This window comes from Carcharodon carcharias, chromosome 13 (assembly GCF_017639515.1).
Source record: "Carcharodon carcharias isolate sCarCar2 chromosome 13, sCarCar2.pri, whole genome shotgun sequence".
NCBI lineage: Eukaryota > Metazoa > Chordata > Chondrichthyes > Lamniformes > Lamnidae > Carcharodon > Carcharodon carcharias.
In genome coordinates, this window is record NC_054479.1 from 9,766,645 (window position 1) to 9,786,806 (window position 20,162).

The 20,162-nt window shown below is 38.9% G+C and overlaps 1 protein-coding gene across 2 annotated transcripts; it reads right to left on the reverse strand.

Moving 5' to 3' along the window:
- Window positions 1-53: 53 nt before the first annotated feature.
- Window positions 54-20,087, reverse strand: ranbp1 (RAN binding protein 1). Of its 2 annotated transcripts, none has more exons than XM_041203514.1 (6): window positions 19,977-20,087; window positions 15,832-15,968; window positions 12,464-12,621; window positions 8,784-8,912; window positions 6,072-6,128; window positions 54-1,452 (listed from the first exon to the last, which is right to left on the reverse strand). In XM_041203514.1, coding segments are annotated over exons 2-6 (480 nt in total). In that variant the 5' UTR covers window positions 15,834-15,968; window positions 19,977-20,087; the 3' UTR covers window positions 54-1,318. The 2 variants fall into 2 exon arrangements, with proteins under 2 accessions (XP_041059448.1, XP_041059447.1); XM_041203513.1 differs by having other exon boundaries at window positions 19,870-20,012.
- Between the last annotated feature and the right edge of the window lie 75 nt (window positions 20,088-20,162).

Below are 20,162 nucleotides of genomic sequence, written 5' to 3' on the forward strand. Positions count from 1 at the left end.
GAAGTGCAATCTACACAGTTGATGCCAAGAAAACAACTTCTCTTCACTGCATGCCGTTTGCAAAAATCTTTATTGCAAATTTCCTAACGAGACTTTCAATTTTCAACAGTTCCATTTTATAAGTTTCCCAATTACAAAACAGTAGATCAAGATGGTTTGTTCATTCCAACAGAAAACAAGATTATTCGCAAATGTTTGTGGTCCGTGGCAAGCATGTACAAATTATCAGAACTTTTCTCTCTCAAATTGAGTGACCCTTTCTGTAGGTAATGTCAATGTAACTAATTGTATACATGCTAAATATCACACTGCTACAAACATAAATACTGCCATAAGCAGCAGTACAGCCGTAGCCAGCAGAAAATCAAAACGGCCCACTGTGAAACTATCACCACCTCTCTCTTCACTTGCATTATTCATGCATCTTGATGGTACCATCACAGACAGTATTCAGTTTCAGTACAAGATCTTATGTGTAATTTGATAGCAATGTATGTGGACCTGTACTGGCTCACAATTGTTCTGGGGGAACCAAGGGGGACAAGAGACGAGTCCAACAGACTGGAGCTGTACCAGTCCACCATTACTTGACAGTTTCCTCATCACAATATTCTAGCCAAGCACTGCCAATTTGCAACAGAAATTTTGTCTCTTCCTCCTCCTCAAGGTCCAAAGAGTTTACGGAATAAAACTTCACTTAAATCCACAATGAACTTACCACTAATCTTTCTATTGTGTAATCTGTCAGTTACTAATTTAACCAACTTAAGACAGGGGGAGGGGAATCTACAGTAAAAGTTTAAAAAAAATTTTAAATGCAATCTTCCAACTTGTTGTCATACTTGACCCATCCAGAAACACTGTAGGGCAAAAATATATAAAAAAAACTAAGTTTTCTCATATACAACTTAACTGAATTTAATTTAGTTATAAACCAAGTCCTACCCAATGTGGGAATTCTGACATTTGGAGTCTTATTCACAGAAAAAAAGAAATTTAAAAAAAGGTCAAGTCATATACAGTAAAGCATGTTATAATCACCAATTTTCAGGAATTAAAGCAACAGAATTAAATTATTCTCTCAGAAGACTGTAAATAGATAAGGCAGTAGTTAACACTCCTAAAGTTTCAAAGGAATACAATAGCACATTTACGGTGGTTGATGACTGAGGAATGACACTCTGTGAAGGTACTATATCTTCATAACCAATTTGGGACCACAGGGCAAAAGCCTAGAAAAGGGCTCCTCTGTGTCCAAATCCAGTTCATTACAGTCTGCTGTAAAAAAAAGGAAAAGGGAAACAAGGACCAGGATTATTTAATTTGCTTCAGTTTTTTCACTGGTCACTTCTTTCTTCTCGCATTCTTCCTCTTTGGTGGATTCTTTTTTATCTTCCTTAACGGATAGCTCCTCTAGCTTTTCAGCAACTTTATCTGCACTTTCATTGTCATCTGATAGAAAACAGACAGTGAAATGAGTGTCAAAAGTCTTTGTGAAATCTATTTAAAACAAGTGGGAGATCTCCCTGTATCCTGGCCAACAACAGTTCCTCAGCTAACCACTAAAACAGATTATATAGTCAATTATGTCCTTTCTGTTCATGCGATTTTGTAGTATGCAAACTGGCTACCACATTTGTCTACATACTATTGAAGTATTGTTACTGTTAAGTCTTGGTATGGTGATTGTTACTAATCAAAGTGCAGGTTCAAAGCCCCCCATGGCAGTTTAAAAATTTAAACTGAAATTTAAAATCAGTTATTAAACAAATCTGGAATAAATGGTATTAATAATGGTGACTGTGGAACTACTGATCATCAATAAAAACCTTAAGATAAAAGCAAAATACTGCGGATGCTGGAAATCTGAAACAAAAACAAAAATTGCTGTAAAAACTCAGCAGGTCTGGTCTGACAGCATCTGTGGAGAGGAAGACAGAGTTAGCTTATTGAGTCTTTACGATGAAGAGTCATACGGACTCGATATGTTAACTCTGTCTTCCTCTCCACCATTAAAAGACCCTATTGGTTCACTAACCTTTAGGAACCTGGTCTGGCCTATAAATGACTCCAGACCCACCGCACAAGTTTTTAAAATTTTTTCATGGGATGGGGGTGTCGCTGGCAAGGCCAGCATTACCCACCCCTAATTGCCCTTGAGAACTGAGTGGCTTGCTAGGCCATTTCAGAGGGCATTTAAGAGTTCCACATTGCTGGGAACTGGAGTCACATGTAGGCTAGGTAAGGACAGTAGATTTCCTTCCCTAAAGGAAAGGCATTAGTGAACCAGATAGATTTTTACAACAATCGACAATGGTTTTACGGTCATCATTAGACTTTAAATTCCAGATTTTTAAAATATATATATTGAATTCAAATTCCACCATTTGCACCATGGTGGGATTTGAATTCAGGCCCCAAGAGCACTACCCTGGGTGTATGGATTTCTGGTCTGGTAACAATTCCACTAAGCCACTGGCTCCCCATGGTTGATTGCCTTCTGAAGTGACTTAGCTAAATCACTCAGTTGTATTAAAACCACTATGAAAAGCTATGATTCTAATGTAGTGGCTTAAGGATGCAGCTCACCACCACCTTCTCAAGGGCAACTATTAATGGGCCATAAATGCTGCACTGGCTAGTGATGCCCACATCCTGTTAACGAATTAAAGCAAAAATGTCATTGGCTGTAAAGTGCCGTGGGATATCCCGAGGACATGGCAGGTATTCCAATACGGGGTATTTCTTTAACTTGTAAGAAAAACAAAGCAATTAAAGAATATAATGCATCAACAGCAACGTAAGGAAGGAATTGCAAACTTATCCTCCATGTTTTCTCTAGATCAACTTCTCGTCAACCATAAATCTATAGAGGGCAAAGTGGGGAAGAGAGAGAAATAAAAATCACTTCCCACTTGCAAACTGACAACTATACTTTAAATACTGGAGGGAAAAAAAAAGTCTTACAAAAATTGTAAGAATCCAATAAATTGTTCCTCTGTAGTCAAGCTATAAGGGAATCTCTGGACTGCACTATTTAAAAGCATTAACATTATTCTTTGGTTACAGCAAGTGATTAGGAAGCCAAATGGAAAGTTCACGTTTACTGCAAGGGGAATGGAATAGGGAAGTTTTACTGCAGCTGATGAGGCCCTGGCAAGACCACCCCTGGAATACTGTGTAAAGTTTTGGTCCTCCGTATTTGAAAAAGGATATAAATGTATTCAGAAGCAGTTCAGAGAAGGTTCACTCAATTCATTTTTGGGGTGAAGGGCTTATCTTACGAAGAAAGATTGAACAGGTTGGGCCTATACCCATTTGAGTTTAGATTGAGAGGTGATCTTATTGAAACATAAGATCCTGAGGGAACTTGATAGAGTGGACAACGGGAGGATGTTTCCTCTTGTGGGCGGGGGGGAAGGACTAGAGCTAGGGGGCAGAATAAGAGGTCTCCCTTTTAAGATGGAAATCAGACTTTCTTTCTCTCAGAGAGCTATTAGTCTGTGGAATTATCTTCCCCAGAAAGCAGGGTCATTGAATTTATTCAAGTTTGAGTTAGATAGATCTTTGATAGACAAGGGAGTCAAGGGTTATGGGGGTCAGACAGGAAAGTAGAGCCAAGACCACAGCCAGATCAGCCATAATCTTATCAAATGGTGTAGCAGGATCGAAGAGCCGAATGTTCCCATAATTGATAATAGTAAACATAGTCATGCAAAATGTAAGTCTGTATGCAAATTGTGTTTTTAATCTTACCAATGGATAGTTTGCGCAGTGCACCATGCAAACTATCAGAGATAATATAGCATACCCATACAAAGTTTTGAATGATAGGATTATAGTATTATAAACCTGTTAAAGGACCTATTATTTGATTTCACTTACACAGGCTCCATACTCAGCTAATTCAAACTACTGACATTCTTAATTATTGTTTTCTTTAAATCTTACCATGTTTTATTTATAATTGCTTATGAGTAGTCTGTCATGGCATAAACAGCAAAATTTTCCTACATTTCATGGCTGTATTCATACATTATAATATAGTTCATCTATATTGTATTACCTCCAAAGCTTTGAAATACACATCTATGCTTACCTCTGTAAAATGAATTGTCTTATTTGTTCAATGTCAGGATGCAGCATCCACCAGCTGTTGCAGTTGACATGGTGTCTCTGGGGTGTAAATACTTGACTGCACAGTGAAATTCTGCATTCACAGAATTGACTGGAATTGTAAGGCAGTGTTTTGCCAACTTGTGGAGATAAGGAAACCGGTTGGAAACAGTGTCCCAAAACTCAGTCACTTTTAATGGCATCTGGCATTCTTTGACAAAGCTCATGTAAGCAGCATATTCACCATCATGCTTTTTCTGCCAACCAGGTATTGCTTTAATTAGATTCGGCTCAAGCTGCAGAGAAGATGCCTGACGTGGGTCAAAAATGCGAACAGCACTAAAAAAGTAGGCAGCAGGTTGTTTAAATTGAGGTGGTTTTAACTGATTGTACCTGTAATATTGATTTAACTTTGCTGCTATTGACTGAAACACTTCTTGCCTGTGGCTGTTTTCAGCTTGGCAGCCTGACAGTTGTCGCACTGCCATATCCTCAGCCCAACTTATCAGATCAATAACTTTATTGTATATCTGGTGAATAGAAACCGTCCGATTTTCAAAACAAGTCAGAAGCTGCTTAAACCTTCTTGCATTCTCAGCTACAAATTTCACTTGGTCTTCAACATCACTGTGTTTTAAAAGATCATGGAGTTTAAGCAAGGAGCGTGTGCCGGGTGTGATTTCAAGCTCATCAGACACAAATTGCTGGTAGTACTGTATATTCTCTGCATGGTAACTAACTGCATTAAACCATGAATTCCACTTTATAATCACTGGTTCTGGTGGAAGCAACACTGCTGTAGGTATGTTGTCACTTTGAGTAGCAATTGACTCCCGGTATCGTAACTTTCGGCTTGGACAATACTTAAGTGTTTTTTTAAATGAAGAAACCAGGATATCCACATCAGGGAAACTTGTGCACCAGACATCACTAGCCAAGGAAAGAATCTGTGCATTGCAGGTAACGTGAATTGCATTTGGCATAATTCCTTGTAGCACATCGGAAAAAGCTTTGTTCATGTACATTACATTGTCAGAGATAAATGCAGAGATTTTATTGAATTCTAAGCCACAGTTTACAACAGTTTTTACTATGAATTGTGCTACCTTTGAGGAATTTACAGACTCAAGCTGAACAGGCTCTGTTAGAAACAAGGGCATGTCCTCATCTTTCCACCTGCCAGGTACAAATAAAATGTGGAGTGTATAGTTATCCTGTGCATCTGTTGTTTCACTGGCCATGATTGAAACTGAATCGCATTCCGCCAGTGCTGATTTAACAGGGTTGACTTGCGAAGCAATTACTTCTGGTAAATAATCCTGACAACATTCGTTTGCACATGGAAAACTTGCAGCATTTGCATTGGCAGCAGTGAAAGCCTCCACGAACTCAAACATTACTTCTCTTCTTGCTGAACTGCTTTCAGTTGCTCCTTTAAACAATGAGCTCTCCACCACTTGCTTTTTGTTCCGATCAGGAGCTTCCTTGGTGGACTTGCATTTACTACATAATTCTGAAGCAACACGGCGATCAATCAAGATTTGTCTTGCAAACAATTTATGGCCTTCTGCATACAGGGCCCCTGCTTCACATGATCCTGAGCTGAAACTTATTTGATTTGTCTGTTGTCTTGATGTTACTTTAACTAATGCCTAAATTATTGTAATGGTTTCAACCAAACCGATGTCACCAGTGCTGAAGTATACACACATTCCCCCAAGTTAACAACTGGATTTAATTATCAGAAAGAAGGAAGTAAAATGTTTTTGCATCACAGTGACTAAGAAGTTTTAAAACAAGCTTTGTTAACATGTTATTTTGACTACTTGGAGATTAATTTGGCAGACAATCCAGTTTTTCATGATTTCCATGAAATCTCAGAGATTGCAAATTGAACAGAGCCCTACTTTTATATTTTGAATATGTTGCAAGTTAGAGTGAATAAGGTGTCTCACCTTTTAGTTTCATCTTCTCCTTGCATTCTTCAAACTTTGCCTTAAACTTTTGTGCATCTAAAAAGGAGTGAAAAACATTCATAATTTAGCTACAAGAATAAATTTTTCTTCACATTAAACTGAGATGCACTCCAAACACGAGCAATTTAACTAACCAGAATATGGCACACATTTTACAAGCAAAAAAACCAATCTAATGTTCTGCAGCAATTTCATTACAATGAGTAATGCTCATGGAGCAGAAGTACATCATGTTCAGTTATTGAAATCTGGCAGAATTTGGACAATGTTAAAAGGTAGTAATCATTCTCTTATAATAATGCATAGGAGTCAGGGCCAAGCGTGGTTTCTGGGTTAAGAAAGGATGGAGGTCCGGGAATAAGCGGGTGAGGTCCCATTTTAAAATCATACATTTTGTCTTTATAAAATCCTATGCCCACATTTATAATAGAAACTACTTAAGTAAATTAGGCATGATTAATTACACCCTTCTGCCAGTGATGGAGAGGTCACTTCCCTAAACTGAGTCATGAACTTCTAGTGCAGTGGGAGTTTTTGACAGACTGACATCAGCCTCTGCCTTCTCCAATCAGTATGCTGCATCAGCTTGTCAAAACCAAGAGCAGTGGGATTTGATGCATATGCCGGACTGGGTGTGGTCTAGATTCTTGCAGCATTTTGGAAAAACTGCTTTTGGGATACAGTCCCACCCACTTATTGCAGGTGCATTTGTGCATAAGCAATTTGCCTGCTATGAGCAGTATAATGTGCAGCCTGCTATGAGTACATGACTGGAGTGCTGTATGCGTTTAACGTTGGCTCCTATGTCTGTGCCTGGTGTGGGTTAACTTTCATTTGTTTTATGTATGTTTTATGTGGTGCATTGAATAAAGGAAATGAAAACTTAGTAACCAACATTTAAGAGTTCTTGGAACAGGTCACAGAATTTCAGCACACTGTTTAATAAACATAAAAGCTGCTTCTGATTATCTTTGGTTTTATCTTTAACAGACAAGCAGGTATTGGCACTATCATTAGATTTTTTTCTGGTTAGGGGTTTCCCCTCGAAAAGAGGGTGCAACTGAAAATGTACAATGGGCGTGAAAAGGATTAGGGAGTCTGATGCATTTACCACCATTAATATGCAGCAGGGTTCTGTATATTAATATGAATTTTGAATCTGAAATCAGTTTACAGCTGAGATAAATCTTAGTTCAAATTCATTACTATATCTACAAGGTGCAAACGAATGAGTAAACACAGCCCAAAATAAACAGGGTACTTAAGATGTTACAAATGACAACTCTGATATTGACATTAGTGCAAATGGGCAATAATTAATCCTTTATGGCCAATTTAAGCGTTAAGCACCGCCTTCCTCTGCAGCAACTGCAGCAGAGACTGCCATGCCAGAGTCAGGCTCCTGAGTCACACCAGGCGATGGTTAACACATGGTTGTCCACTATGGTGCAAACCACCATCTTGCAAGATGGAAGGCTGTCACTGAGAATTTAAGCAACTGCTGGTTTTCAATGATGGAATCACATGTTGATCAGGCCAAGCAGGGAAAGGTTTCCTATCCTGAAGGATATTAGTGATCCAGTTGTGCTTTTATGAAAATCCAGACATTTTCATGGTTATTTTTTTCTGATGCAGGCCTACAAATGACCATATTTTAAAAATTCAGATCACAAGCAGCCACGAAGGAATGTGAACTCAAAACTTCCAGGTTAGTAATTCAACACAAGAATTAGAAGACTATCCATGGCCTGAGAGGTAAGTGTGTAAAATTTTACTCACGAGTTAAAATGGTTTATATTTCAGGCTTCAATTAAAAGGCTTTTATAGGTGTTCCCTGATTTTAATTCTACATGTTTAACTTTTGTCCACATTTTAATCTTACTCTCTTAACATTCTTGTACTGCCACCCAGTGGATTTATATTCGCATTGCATACAAACTTCAGCTTAAGCTCAGTACTAGTAAAGGACTTTGCATCCGATGTTACTATGAAAGATGTAATATAGTAAATGTAATTTACCAACGACAGGTAAATGCCAACAATTTTTAGGATATGTTTCCATAGGCAGAGTTTGACAAATTTTCAATGCATCTTGAAATGGAATTTTGCGAGCTAAACACCATTTTTAACATAATAATTGATCTTCTAAAGTATTACATGTGTTGGTCAAAACTAATTTGAATTTTCCAGCCAAAGCAATGTTAAAAAGGAAGGAGTCAATGGGAAGAGATTTGGAAGGAAGAAAGGGAAAAGAGAAAGGATGGGGGTGGGGGGAGTGAAAGAGGCACAGGAGGGACGCTTGTTCATCAGACTGCATTTCTGCCTGTGAAATCGTCACAGCTGTGTGTGGGTTCCATCAGCAGGAATATATCAGGAGGAAGTGCCCAATGTTTGCCCAGCAGACTTTGTATATTTTACTTGAACTGCACTTTTACCAAGAAAATTAAACCTCTTGTCAAAAATTTAAATTATTCTACACACACCAATAACACAAAAGGAACAGGTGACAAATATAATTTCACATAAAGGGCAGCCTGATTTTAATTTAGACAGTCAGGCCTGGTTACAAATTACAAGACAGAACTCCTACTGTAGAAGATACAACAGGCCATTTAATCCTGGTTAAATGTGTAATTTTATCTGTGCTATTTAAGGGCCTGTAGACGATTAATCTCCTATCTAAATACTTACTTTCTTTATTCAAGAACCGGATAGCCAAAAGCTCAGGTTTGGGTTCTTCATCAGCAAAATCAGCAGGTGCATTCCAGACCCATGCCCGGTCACTACCTACATTAGGCCTTAGCTCCATTGTAGGTGTAACTAGAAAGAAAGAACATAAAAATTAGTGTTTCACTCATCAAAATAAACAATGGACATGTGCTCATCCTACAGCAATACCTGTACTTTCATTTGGTCAGTTGTCTGAAGTAACCGTGGTATTTCATATATTAATTTGTTTCATACAAAATCAACCATACTGGAGCAACAGGCCTCAATTTAGTTTAAAAATATTTCTCAGTTTTAGATCAATATATTAAAACCAGGACTGAAAGAGAATCAAACTAAATTTATTACTCTTTCAAATTGCAGCTTCTTCTCCCTTTAACTCTCAAGGTAGTGGCTCCTTTCACCAGACACAGATGCCTCACTTGTCTGTCCATTCTTACATGAATCAGGATGAGTTTGAATTGACCAGCTATTCAATTTCTAGGCCAATTTGGTTTTCACTTAATGGCCACATGTACATTTCAAACTCAGTCATCACGTAGCAAAAAGCAGCAGGAATCATGGCTAAACACTGACCCTTACTCAGCCTAGAGCAACCAGACAATGCCTGAGAATAGCCAACTCAGCAGACTACAGATTGGAAGTTAGTCTCAGTGGCTTACTGCACTACAGTGTTAGCTTTAGAAGATTCCTGGGAGACTTCCAAGCTAAAGCCACATGATTTTCCCTAACTATCCACCCAAACTAATGCAAATTCTTTTATACTCCATGTTCTGTGGCTTTTCGGAAGTCAACAATTTTAATCTGGTTCCCAGTAGGTAACCTTAAGGCTGGATGAAGAAATATCTTCAGCATTGTAAGTCCAAATGGTAGCAAAAGAGCAGAAATCTTTGCAGGTAAGACAGCGAGTGTGGAGAGAGTTGGAAGATGAAAAATGTATTTCTCTCATTCCTTTATTTCACTATTACTGGAAACCAGAAACAGAAAAAGGCATAAAAAATAACAGGAGGGGAAGAACATAAGAAATAGGAGCAGGAGTAGGCCATTTGACCCCTCAAGCCTGCCCCACCATTCAATAAGATGATGGCTGATCTGCCCCAACCCTCAACTCCTCTTTCGTGCCAGCTCCCTGATATTTCAAAAACCTATCTAACTTCTCTTTAGATACTTTCAGTGATCTAGCCTCCACAACTCTGAAGTATAGAATTCCAGACATTCACTACCCTCTGAGAGAAGAAATTCCTTCGCATCTCAATTTTAAATGAGTGTCCCCTTATTCTGTAACTATGTCCCCTAGTTCAAGATTCCCCCACTAGTGGAAACATCTTCCCAACATCTACCCTGTCAAGCCCCCTCAGAATCATGTACGTTTCAATGAGATCATCCCTCATTCTTCTAAACTCTAATGAATAATGACCTAGCCTGTTTAGGCGTTCTTGATAAGTCAACCCCGTCACCCCAGGAATCAGCCTAGAGAATCTCTTTTGAACTGCCTCGAGTGCCAGTATATACTTTCTTAAATACGGGGACCAAAACCGTACACAGTACTCCAGGTGCAGCCTCACCAACACCCTGTACAGTTTAACAAGATTTCCCTATTTTTAAACGCCAACCCCCTAGCAACACAGGGCAAAATTCCATTTGCCTTCTTAATTACTTGCTGCACCTGCATGCTAACATTTTGTGTTTTATGCACAACAACACCCAGATCCCTCTGTGCTGCACTTTTTTGGAGTCTCTCTCCATTTAAATAATAGTCTGTCTTTTGATTTTTCCTAGCAAAGTGCATGACCTCACACTTTCCTACATTAAACTCCATCTGCCAAGTTTTTGCCCACTCACTCAACCCCCCCCGCCAAAGTCATTAATATAGACAGTAAGCAATTGAAGCCCTTGGACTGGTCCTTGTGACACTCCACTAGTTATGTCTTTCCAACCTGAAAAAGACCCATTAATCCTGACTATCTTTTTGTGTGTTAACCAATCCTCAATCCATGCTATTACCCCCAATACCGTGAGCTGTTATCTTGTGCAATAACCTTTTATGTGGCACCTTACTGAATGCCTTCTGGAAATTCAAATACGCTACATCTACCTTTATCAACTCTGCTTGTTATATCCTTAAAGAACTCTAGCAAATTTGTCAAACATGATTTCCATTTCACAAAACCATGTTGACTCTGCTTGATTGTGTTAAGCTTTTCTAAATGTCCAGTTATTTCTTCCGTAATAATGGACTCTAGCATTTTCCCAACGACAGATGTTAGGCTGACTGGCCTATAGTTTCCTGCTTTTTTGTCTCCTTCCCTTCTTGAACAAGGGCGTCACATTAGCAGTTTTCCAATCCGCTGGGACCCTCCCGGAATCCAGTAAGTTCTGGAATATTTCGACCAATGTGTCTATTATCTCTGCAGCCACTTCCTTTAAAACTCTTGGATGCAGGCCATCAGGTCCTGTTATTTTTGATATTAACAGTTTCTTTCACACAGTTTTTCTAACTTTTTCAAGTCATCTCATTGATAATTTTCATGGTTAAAAGTAACCTGGAAGACAGTGTCCATTTATTTCTATTTACCAGAGTACAGAGTCGTCAAAATATTTTACCATAAGGGACACTCCAGTATGTTAAGCCTCACCAACTGATTACCCAGCAGCTTGTATAGTACTAAGAGCAGAAACACAATTCTTTCTCACATGGAAAAAGAAAGTAGCAAGCCAGGGCCATAAAACCTGGAGATATCAGTGTATTCCAGAGAATTATACAAACCACGGAATAAGATGTTTCAAATTAGAGATTGGTCTATGCACCCAGGGGTTTTATCATATGCGATAATAGTAGCTTACACCAGGGATTCTCAGGCAAGTTTCAAGGGCCCTGCCAAAAAACCAGAGAATGTGTAAGAAAAAAAATGTTGTGGTAATCGACCAGTCAGAATCTGAGTGGGGACAAGTGATGGCCAAGACACATTGTCAATGAAGGGATGTCATCCAATGAGTTTGAGTCTGACAGAGAGAAAACCAAGCCAGCCAGGAGGTTGGTATTTGGACGGAAGTATGGGAGGGTGACCCCTGAGGAAGAGGGTGTAGGGCGCAGAGAAAGACAGCAAGTCTTTGCCTGGCAAACAGCTTGATTCATCTCGTTTTCCCAATGATGGGATTTGTATATCAAATCAGTTGGCAAAATTCTGTGTCCATGTTTTCTTTGCACTTCTGATTTCTTCTCAGTTCCACCTTGTGCGTGTGATTTACTCCCACAAAAAAGTTTGTGTTTGCTGTACCATTGGGAACTAGAATTGTCCAGTACTATATTTATACAGTATACGCATTGTTTTAAAAAAAGCTCAAGATACAAAAGACTTTCTAATTAAAAAGAGAATCTCAGCCCAAGAGGAGGAAAATGGATGTCAAGTTATAAGTAAAACAGAAATAATAATAAACAAGTGCATAATTCATTTTTATACAGAAAAAGTACTTGTACCACGGGGGTCCATGAAATTTTTATAACGTAGGAGGGGTTCCTCAGAAGGAATAAGGTCTGACTTACACAATCACAAAAAAATCCCTAGAGAAGAACCTAAGAGGATTTACAAGTACTACTGTCAAATCTACAAGATTAATTTAAAGTTTGGGAGTAAAGGACCTACGATAGTGATTTGCACAGATTTTGAGAGTTTTATCTCTCCTCATCAGAAGGCGAATCGTTCCCTTTTCCTTATGCTTCAGCAACTTGACATCCCCAGTTCCTCGTTCTTTCCATTCAGGAGGATCATTCTCTGATGCGTATCTAAAGAGCTTTGCACGCCTGGTGAAAAAAAAAAACAAGATTAGGCCAGTTTATATCTTACTGTTTTCTTTCTCAAAGCATTTACTGGTGGCCATTATTTACTTTCCACCTTTGTTCCCTTCTCTTTTTTTGAAAAAAGTGGATGAGTAGATCAGCATATTATTCTTTCATCTGGACTGGAGTCCAGCAAAATAAAAGGTATTAAATGAAATGGGTTTGGAAGGCTCTTAATAGACAAGGGCTCAGAGCACAAAAGATTCCCATAGTTCAACACTGTATGCTTGACTGAGGTTAAAGTGTATTGTTGGATAAAGCAGAGAGAGCTTCAGTCTGGAATTTCCGGTGGTATAGCTGATTACAATAATTTGGACAATACAAGGCCCCCAATATTTGTTAAGACTTCCTCACACAGAATGCTCAGTTTAATAAACATAAAAATTCAGGCGCAATTTAAGCAATAGTTGGATACTTTGGCCCCACAAAAGGGGAGAATTTTTTTTTGTTCCAAGAACACAATTGGGAAAAATGGTAACACTATCCCCTCACTGCAATTTCTGACCATCTTTAATTCATTACGGATCAGTGACTCAACTGTACCAGATCCTATATTACATGTTGTCAGAAAAACAAACTCCAGGTGAACAGGCATACTCAGCTGAATTTTTAACACAGACATATTCAGGAGTGTTATGTTATATCTAATGGGGAAATTGTAACTTAGATGTATTAATCACATTGCAGAGGAGGGTTTATGGGTGCAAAGGCTGCATTAGCTCATGATATTATAGCTTCCTGAACATTAGCAAGTCCCACCAAGCACAATAGACATTGGTGTACCATATTTAGACCCCATTTAATCCTGACAGCCATCTGCATCAAGCAAATAGTACTAGCCATTTGCCAGCCTCAGAGGCACCCACTACAAAGGTGCAACATATATCATCTTAACTGGACCATTTTTTTCGGAGGAACTCAAGCAGCTGGTTAGTCACTTTCCATCAGCCCTGCAGAAGGTTCAGGAACATTGAATCACACCAGATCTTTCTAAACTAAGTTAATAAACTCAGCAGCAGTGGCCCAGAAAACTTGTTCAGAACAGTTTCATTTCTATTATTTGAAGTGGTTCCACTGAGTGGAACAGTGTAGTTTGTAATGTAGCTTTTGACTCCCAGAAAAATAATTGTCTGCCGAGGAATCATTGATTAGGCAGTCAATGGAGAAAATAACTGGACTGACAGGTACTCGATGACAGCGACCCAGATACTTTCACACCAGCTTTGGAAAGAGGCAAATAATCTATAAAACTCTTCTTAAATTTCTGTTACAGCCTGCAATATTATCCCAACTGTTGCTGAAACCCTCATCCATGCTTTTGTTACCTCCAGACTGGACTATTCCAATGCTCTCCTGACCAGCCCTCCATAAGCTTCAGGTCATCCAAAAGTGTTGCCTGTATCCTAACTCACATCAAATTCCATCCATCCATCACCTCATGCTCGCTGACCTACATTGTCTCCTGTTATAACAACACCTCAAATTTAAAATTCTCATTTTTGTGTTCAAATTCCCCCTGCCCCACTGTAACCTCCTCACTCAAGGATGCACTCATTGGCAACTTCTGCTAATATATATGCTGCAAGCTCTATTCAACTTCTAGGTTGGCTGTTCGATATATACGTGTCAGATTGGTGAAGTGAGCACTCTTACTGCAGGAATGGAGCATGTTATTAAGATAGACACTTAACTGCAGTACTGAGGAAATACTGCATTGTCAGTTGTTAAAGCAAGGCTCGTCTTCCAGTGGAAGAAAAAAGCAAAAAAATTGCAGGGAGCTCTCGCTGTGCCCTAGACAACATTTATCCATTACATATCTTAACACTCACCTTTGAATTAGGGGATTATGGATTCAAGTTTCACCCATTTGTGTACATATTCAAGGCTTGAAAATTGCAGCTATGAGGAAAGATTGGATAGGCTCGGGTTGTTTTCCTGGAAACAAATGAGGCTATTGGGTGTACAAGATTATGAGAGGCTTAGCGAGTAGACAGGGATGCCTTGTTTCCCCTAGCAGAGAGTTCAGTTACCAGGGGGCACAGATTTAAGGTGCAAGGATTAGGGGGGGACATAAGGAAAAACTTCTTCATCCAGGGGCTGGGGGGTGTTTGGAATTGACTGCCTTGTTTGGTGGTGGGGAGGGGGCAGAAACCCTCAACTCATTTAAAAGGTACCTCGATCTGCACTGAAAGTGCTGTAACCTGCAAGACTACAGAGCAGGTACTGGAAGGTGGAATTAAAATTGGCAACTAGTTTTTTTTATTTTTTGGCCAGCACAGACACAATGGGCTGAATGCCCTCTTTTTGTGCCATAACTTTTCTATGGTTCTAAGGCTGACACTGCAGTATACTCAGGGGTGCTTTCATTTGGATGAAACATTAAACCAAAGCTCATCCGCCCTCTTGGGTGAGCATGAAAAAATCCCATGGCACAACTCGAGGAAGAGTATGGGTATTCTCCAAGTGTTCTGGCCAATGTTTATCCCTCACCCATTACCACCAAAACAGATTATCTGGACATTATTCCACTGCTGTGTGTGGAACCTTGCTGTGCAAAAATTGGCTGCTACTTCACTGGCTGTAAAGTACTTTGGCATGCCCAGAAATCATGAAAGGTGCCACATACATGCAAGTTCTATTTTTAACCAACACCAAAAGCAGGTTAGCTGAACATTCACCTCATTTTTGTTTGTGGGACCTTTCTTTGTGCAAATTGATTTGTTAGGTTTCCCAACAGAAGTATCAGTGACTACATTTTAAGTGATCAAGAAATATTTTGGGATGCCACAGTATGTGACAGACTCTATACAAGCACAACTTATTATTTATTTCCTGCTGTCACTATATGCAGACCAGAAACAAGACAAAGGAAAACATGAAGCTATTGCTGGAGATCCCAAGATCAGACAAGAGATTGGGAACAGATCTAGAACATGTATGCACTTTTCCAAATAAACATGAGTCAGAGCAGAGCCAAGCCAGGATTGAGAAAAATTGGGAGACCAAACAAGTTCAAGACAGAGACATATCTGATCAAGTCAGAAACAGGTGAGTTATAAAACCATGCATCATACAGCACCAAGTTAAAGATGAAGAAAGTCACAATCAGTTCACCATAAGTCTGACTGAGTTATCCACAGGCATATTAAATGTACTTCATCACATATTACTTACATTCTGAAAAGTTCCTCCTCGTCTTCTTCCAATGTTTTTACCTCTTGCTCAGGAAGAGAAACAATTGGTTCAAAGTGGGGATCATGGTTGGAATCTTCAGTCACATTCTCTGCAGAAGTGTCGTGGTCTCCTATTTCCTGGAGAAAGACAAAACAGATAAGTATTTTTTCAAGCTATTGTGGATTATTAAATGGCTGGTACATTAAATTTGTTGACTATAAATATATTTATCCATTTAGACAATTTGGGGCAATTTATCTGACTGTTATATAAGATAACAAATGAATGTTGAAACTAATATATGGCTACATGACAGCTGTTGTGAGAAGTTTTATAAGATATTTTAAACTGTCTCTTTAATTCAAGATGAAATAGAGGATTGAACAATCATGTGATCTGCCATGAGTTCTGCCCTATGGCTTAGTTACCATGGAGATTGGGGGGTAGGGGCAGAAGAACAGGTTAGGTGCCTTTGAAATCTATGCACCAGGTTTACCACCTGTAAACAAAGGGAGAAGCAGATGTTCTTCTAACTACAAACTTTCTGTCTCAGAAACTTTGAACAGGAACAGAGAGAGGAATACAGGGACAACAACAGCTGTGAGCAGCAGGGAAAAGGTTGTTCCATGTTAAGTACCAAGTGGAATCTTGATGGCAGCTGGTCTTTCAGTTGAGGAGAAGAACCAGCAGGAATTTAAGAATCCTTAAAGATTCATCCCAGCATGGCTGGGGAAAGGAATCATCAGGATGAACTGTTCTGCTGAAGGTCAGTTCAGGATTTCGTGGATGTTTGTCATATGCTGGACATCATGACTCAGTGAAATGGGGAGATGTGGACTTGTTGGAAGCTGGGAGTGATTTTGGGCTGTTGCCTGAAAAGACTGCAATCCTGTGAAGATTGTGCTGTAAGTAAGACATGTGGTTATCGATCAGGTTAAAACACTAAAAAGGGATGTATTTTCTGTAGCTGAGTATTAGTTGCCTACTAAGTAATGTTTAGTTAATGTTGCTTTTAGTTTCTTTGTAAGTAAAAATCTTAAAACTTGAAATCTTTCAGTTGGTTATTGGGAATGCTAATATCTTTTTAAATGTTATTCACCTATACAGGGATTGTAACACAACAAATTGGCAAATTTGGAATGCAACCACAGGTTATAACAAGCGAGCTCCACTAAATACTGCAAATGATCTCAAGCTATTTCGGTACGCAAACAAATTCTTAAACTGCACATAAAAATGAATTATATACAGGCAAAGCATAAAAAAATTTCTTCCCCCTTTTTTGTTGCTATTATACAGTGTTTTCTATCCCTGCTTTATGTTGGCCTCCCATACATGTCATTTTTTTCAATTCCAACCCATCCTTCACCTTCCAAACTCCCCCAGCGGCCAGGACTCTCATCTCTGATCACTTGGCCGCATTCGCTGATGGACAGAAGCAGGCACTTGTTGTCCTCAGTGGAGGACAAGATCAAAACATCCAAGCATAATTAACTTACTAACACTTATTGTCAAAGCTCATACTTGGGCCACTTGGGAGACTTCCTGAAGGGTATAATACACATGGCACCATACCCTAGGAAAAGTCAACATCTTCAAAACAGGCAGTGGAAAACTGATTAGGAAAGAAAATCCAAAACATAACTGAATTTCAATTAACCAATTGGTTATATTATATTTTATATTGAGATGTAGTCTGAGAGAATATTTATTAAATTCAACAGCTGAAATATAGATTGCATGCCATCAAATCTGCACTGCTTTATGTCATTTTGACCGGTTTTAAATTGCAAGGTTAAAAGGTTCTGCCTACTATTTTGAAATGCTGATCAGACACTGCAGGATTTACAACATATGCAACCATCAGGGAGGAAACTGAGGTCAGCTTAAATGAGTGAACAGCATTTGTGAACAAAAACCCTGGTCAAAGATGATCTGAATGGGTGGAATTAGAAAGCACATGGAATGCCAGCTCCTCTCTAGTATGACACAATGACTATCTTGCATTAAATCTGCTGAGACACACGATCTTTTAGCGAATGATTGGATAAGTCAAAAGTTTTATTTTGGGAGGGGAGGTGAAGAGGAGAGTAATGTTTAGGTAAAGAAATATCTATGAAGCAAACAACCTTATAAAGAAAATGATTTGTACACAGGGTCACCATCAAGCACATGCAACACAGAAACATTATGAACAAGGTTGAAAATCTGGTCCCCAAATGTGTCATTGTGTCAAACTCAAAACATTCCATGTGCTTAAACCCAAAACTCACAGGACGGCTCTTAATGGAATACATTTTCATTTCCCATATGAGTCACATGTGACTCGAGTGGGACACCAGTTTTTTCTTTTTGTAGACTGGATTGTCCACTACGAAATGGAATGAGCTGTAAAACCTTAATCCATTTCAGATACATGTATCAGAAACAAAGGTTTCGCTTCAGTGATTGAAACGCATGGAGATCTAGGTCCCAGAAGGTCAAGTTTCCAAGGCAAAGACAACTGAAAACATGTATTTCATTTTGAGGTCTTATGTTACATTATATAAATGCAAATTATAAACTTTGGGACACATTTATCAGGCATGTGGACAGTGAGGTGTGCAAAGCATTCAGAGTGGCACCTTTCAAAGGTCACACACTTCTCAAACTGCAAAATTGCCACCAAAAGAGTGTGTCTTTCCTGCAAACATGACAATCAAATCATAAATATTGATTGAACTTAAAAGTTTTTCTTCAAGATAGTATCAAATGTAACACAAATTGCAATGAATACACAAGAGGAAAAAAATTAAGTATAGTTATGGTATTTTATAAGAGGCCCAAGTTCAAGCCTGTCAACATTTGCCTACAAAATGTTCCGTCATTGGGAGAAGTAAAAAAAAAACCAAGCAAGTCAGCAGTCAAAAAGATATGCAAAACAACATTATATGGAAAGTAAGAGTTCACATTACTGACTGATGACCTTTCATCAGAACAGAACAATTCTGATGAAAGGTCATCATCTGTAATATTAACTCTGCTCCACAGATGCTGTGTGACCTGCTGAGTATTTCCAGCATGTTCTGTTTTTATTTCAAATTTCCAGAATCCAAAACATTTTGTTTTGCGTTAAATGGTACGAATTAGCAGCCACTCAATTCAAGAGGGAAGAATAGAAAGAGGAGCAAGATGGGAAACTTAGACCTACTCTTACTTATGCCTGGGCAAACCACCTGCTCCCTAGAATAACATTCAGATAGTAGCTGGAACTCTTTTTTTAATAACTGGAATAAGAAATTCACTTGTCACATGTATGACGACAAAAGTATCTTATACATTCACACTAAATGGATAGAAAGATTTTATGATTAATCCGTCATTTTTCAAAATAAAAATTCAATGTCTTAAAGAAGGTGGCGTTGTGTTTTCGATAAATGTGTACAGTTTGCACGCTATGTCATACCTTATCGACTGGCTAGTAGATCACTAACTACACTGTTGTCTACTTAAAACGGTGGTCTTTCTTCCGCGACCCTAATTTAGCGTAACTGATGCGGGAGAACGAAATCGAATCACTTTGATAAAACTACATCGGGGGGGGAAAAAAAATACATCATTTTAAAATGAATGATTCATCTCCATCTAGGCCACCGCTGGGCCACGGGGTGAATTTTACCGCAAAGGAGCCAGGCAAGGCCTCGAGGAAAACAAACTATATCATAAAATTTAACTTTAAACTAATGAACAAACAACAACAAAAAAAAAAAAATCACAGGTTTGGGTTTCGCCCTCTCCCTTATTTAAATCTTAACCGTCGATTTTAATGATAGCGGCCTCTCCACCTCACGTTTTCTACCTCTGGAGTCAGGAGTAAAATCCCAGCCGCCGGCTCTGGCCGATCCATCTCCCCCAACCAATCCCCGAAACAACCAGCCCAGGATCATCATGACTTTCAATATCTCAACAAAAAAACCCCGTTAGATGTTAAATCCAGCAGAAATATCAGCATGGATGAAAAGTAGAGTTATTGCACTTCAGCTACGTGCAGATACTTACTCTCTCATCTGCCATTTTAAGGGACGATGGCTTCAGATTATAGATGAGAAACAATAAAAGATCCGTCTCCCGTTTTACTTTCGCGCTTGATTTTTTACCCACCTTACCTCAGTCCAATATGGCCTCCCTAGCAACCAGGGCCTGGACACCCAAAAATCAGAAACAGCCTCACTTTACTTTAGTACAAGCAAAATAAATTTACATTATTATATTTTAAAAAAACTAACTAGCCTTTAACTGTCGGAGATTGTTCGAGATTTAATTATTTTTATTTTTTAACCACATTCCCGGCG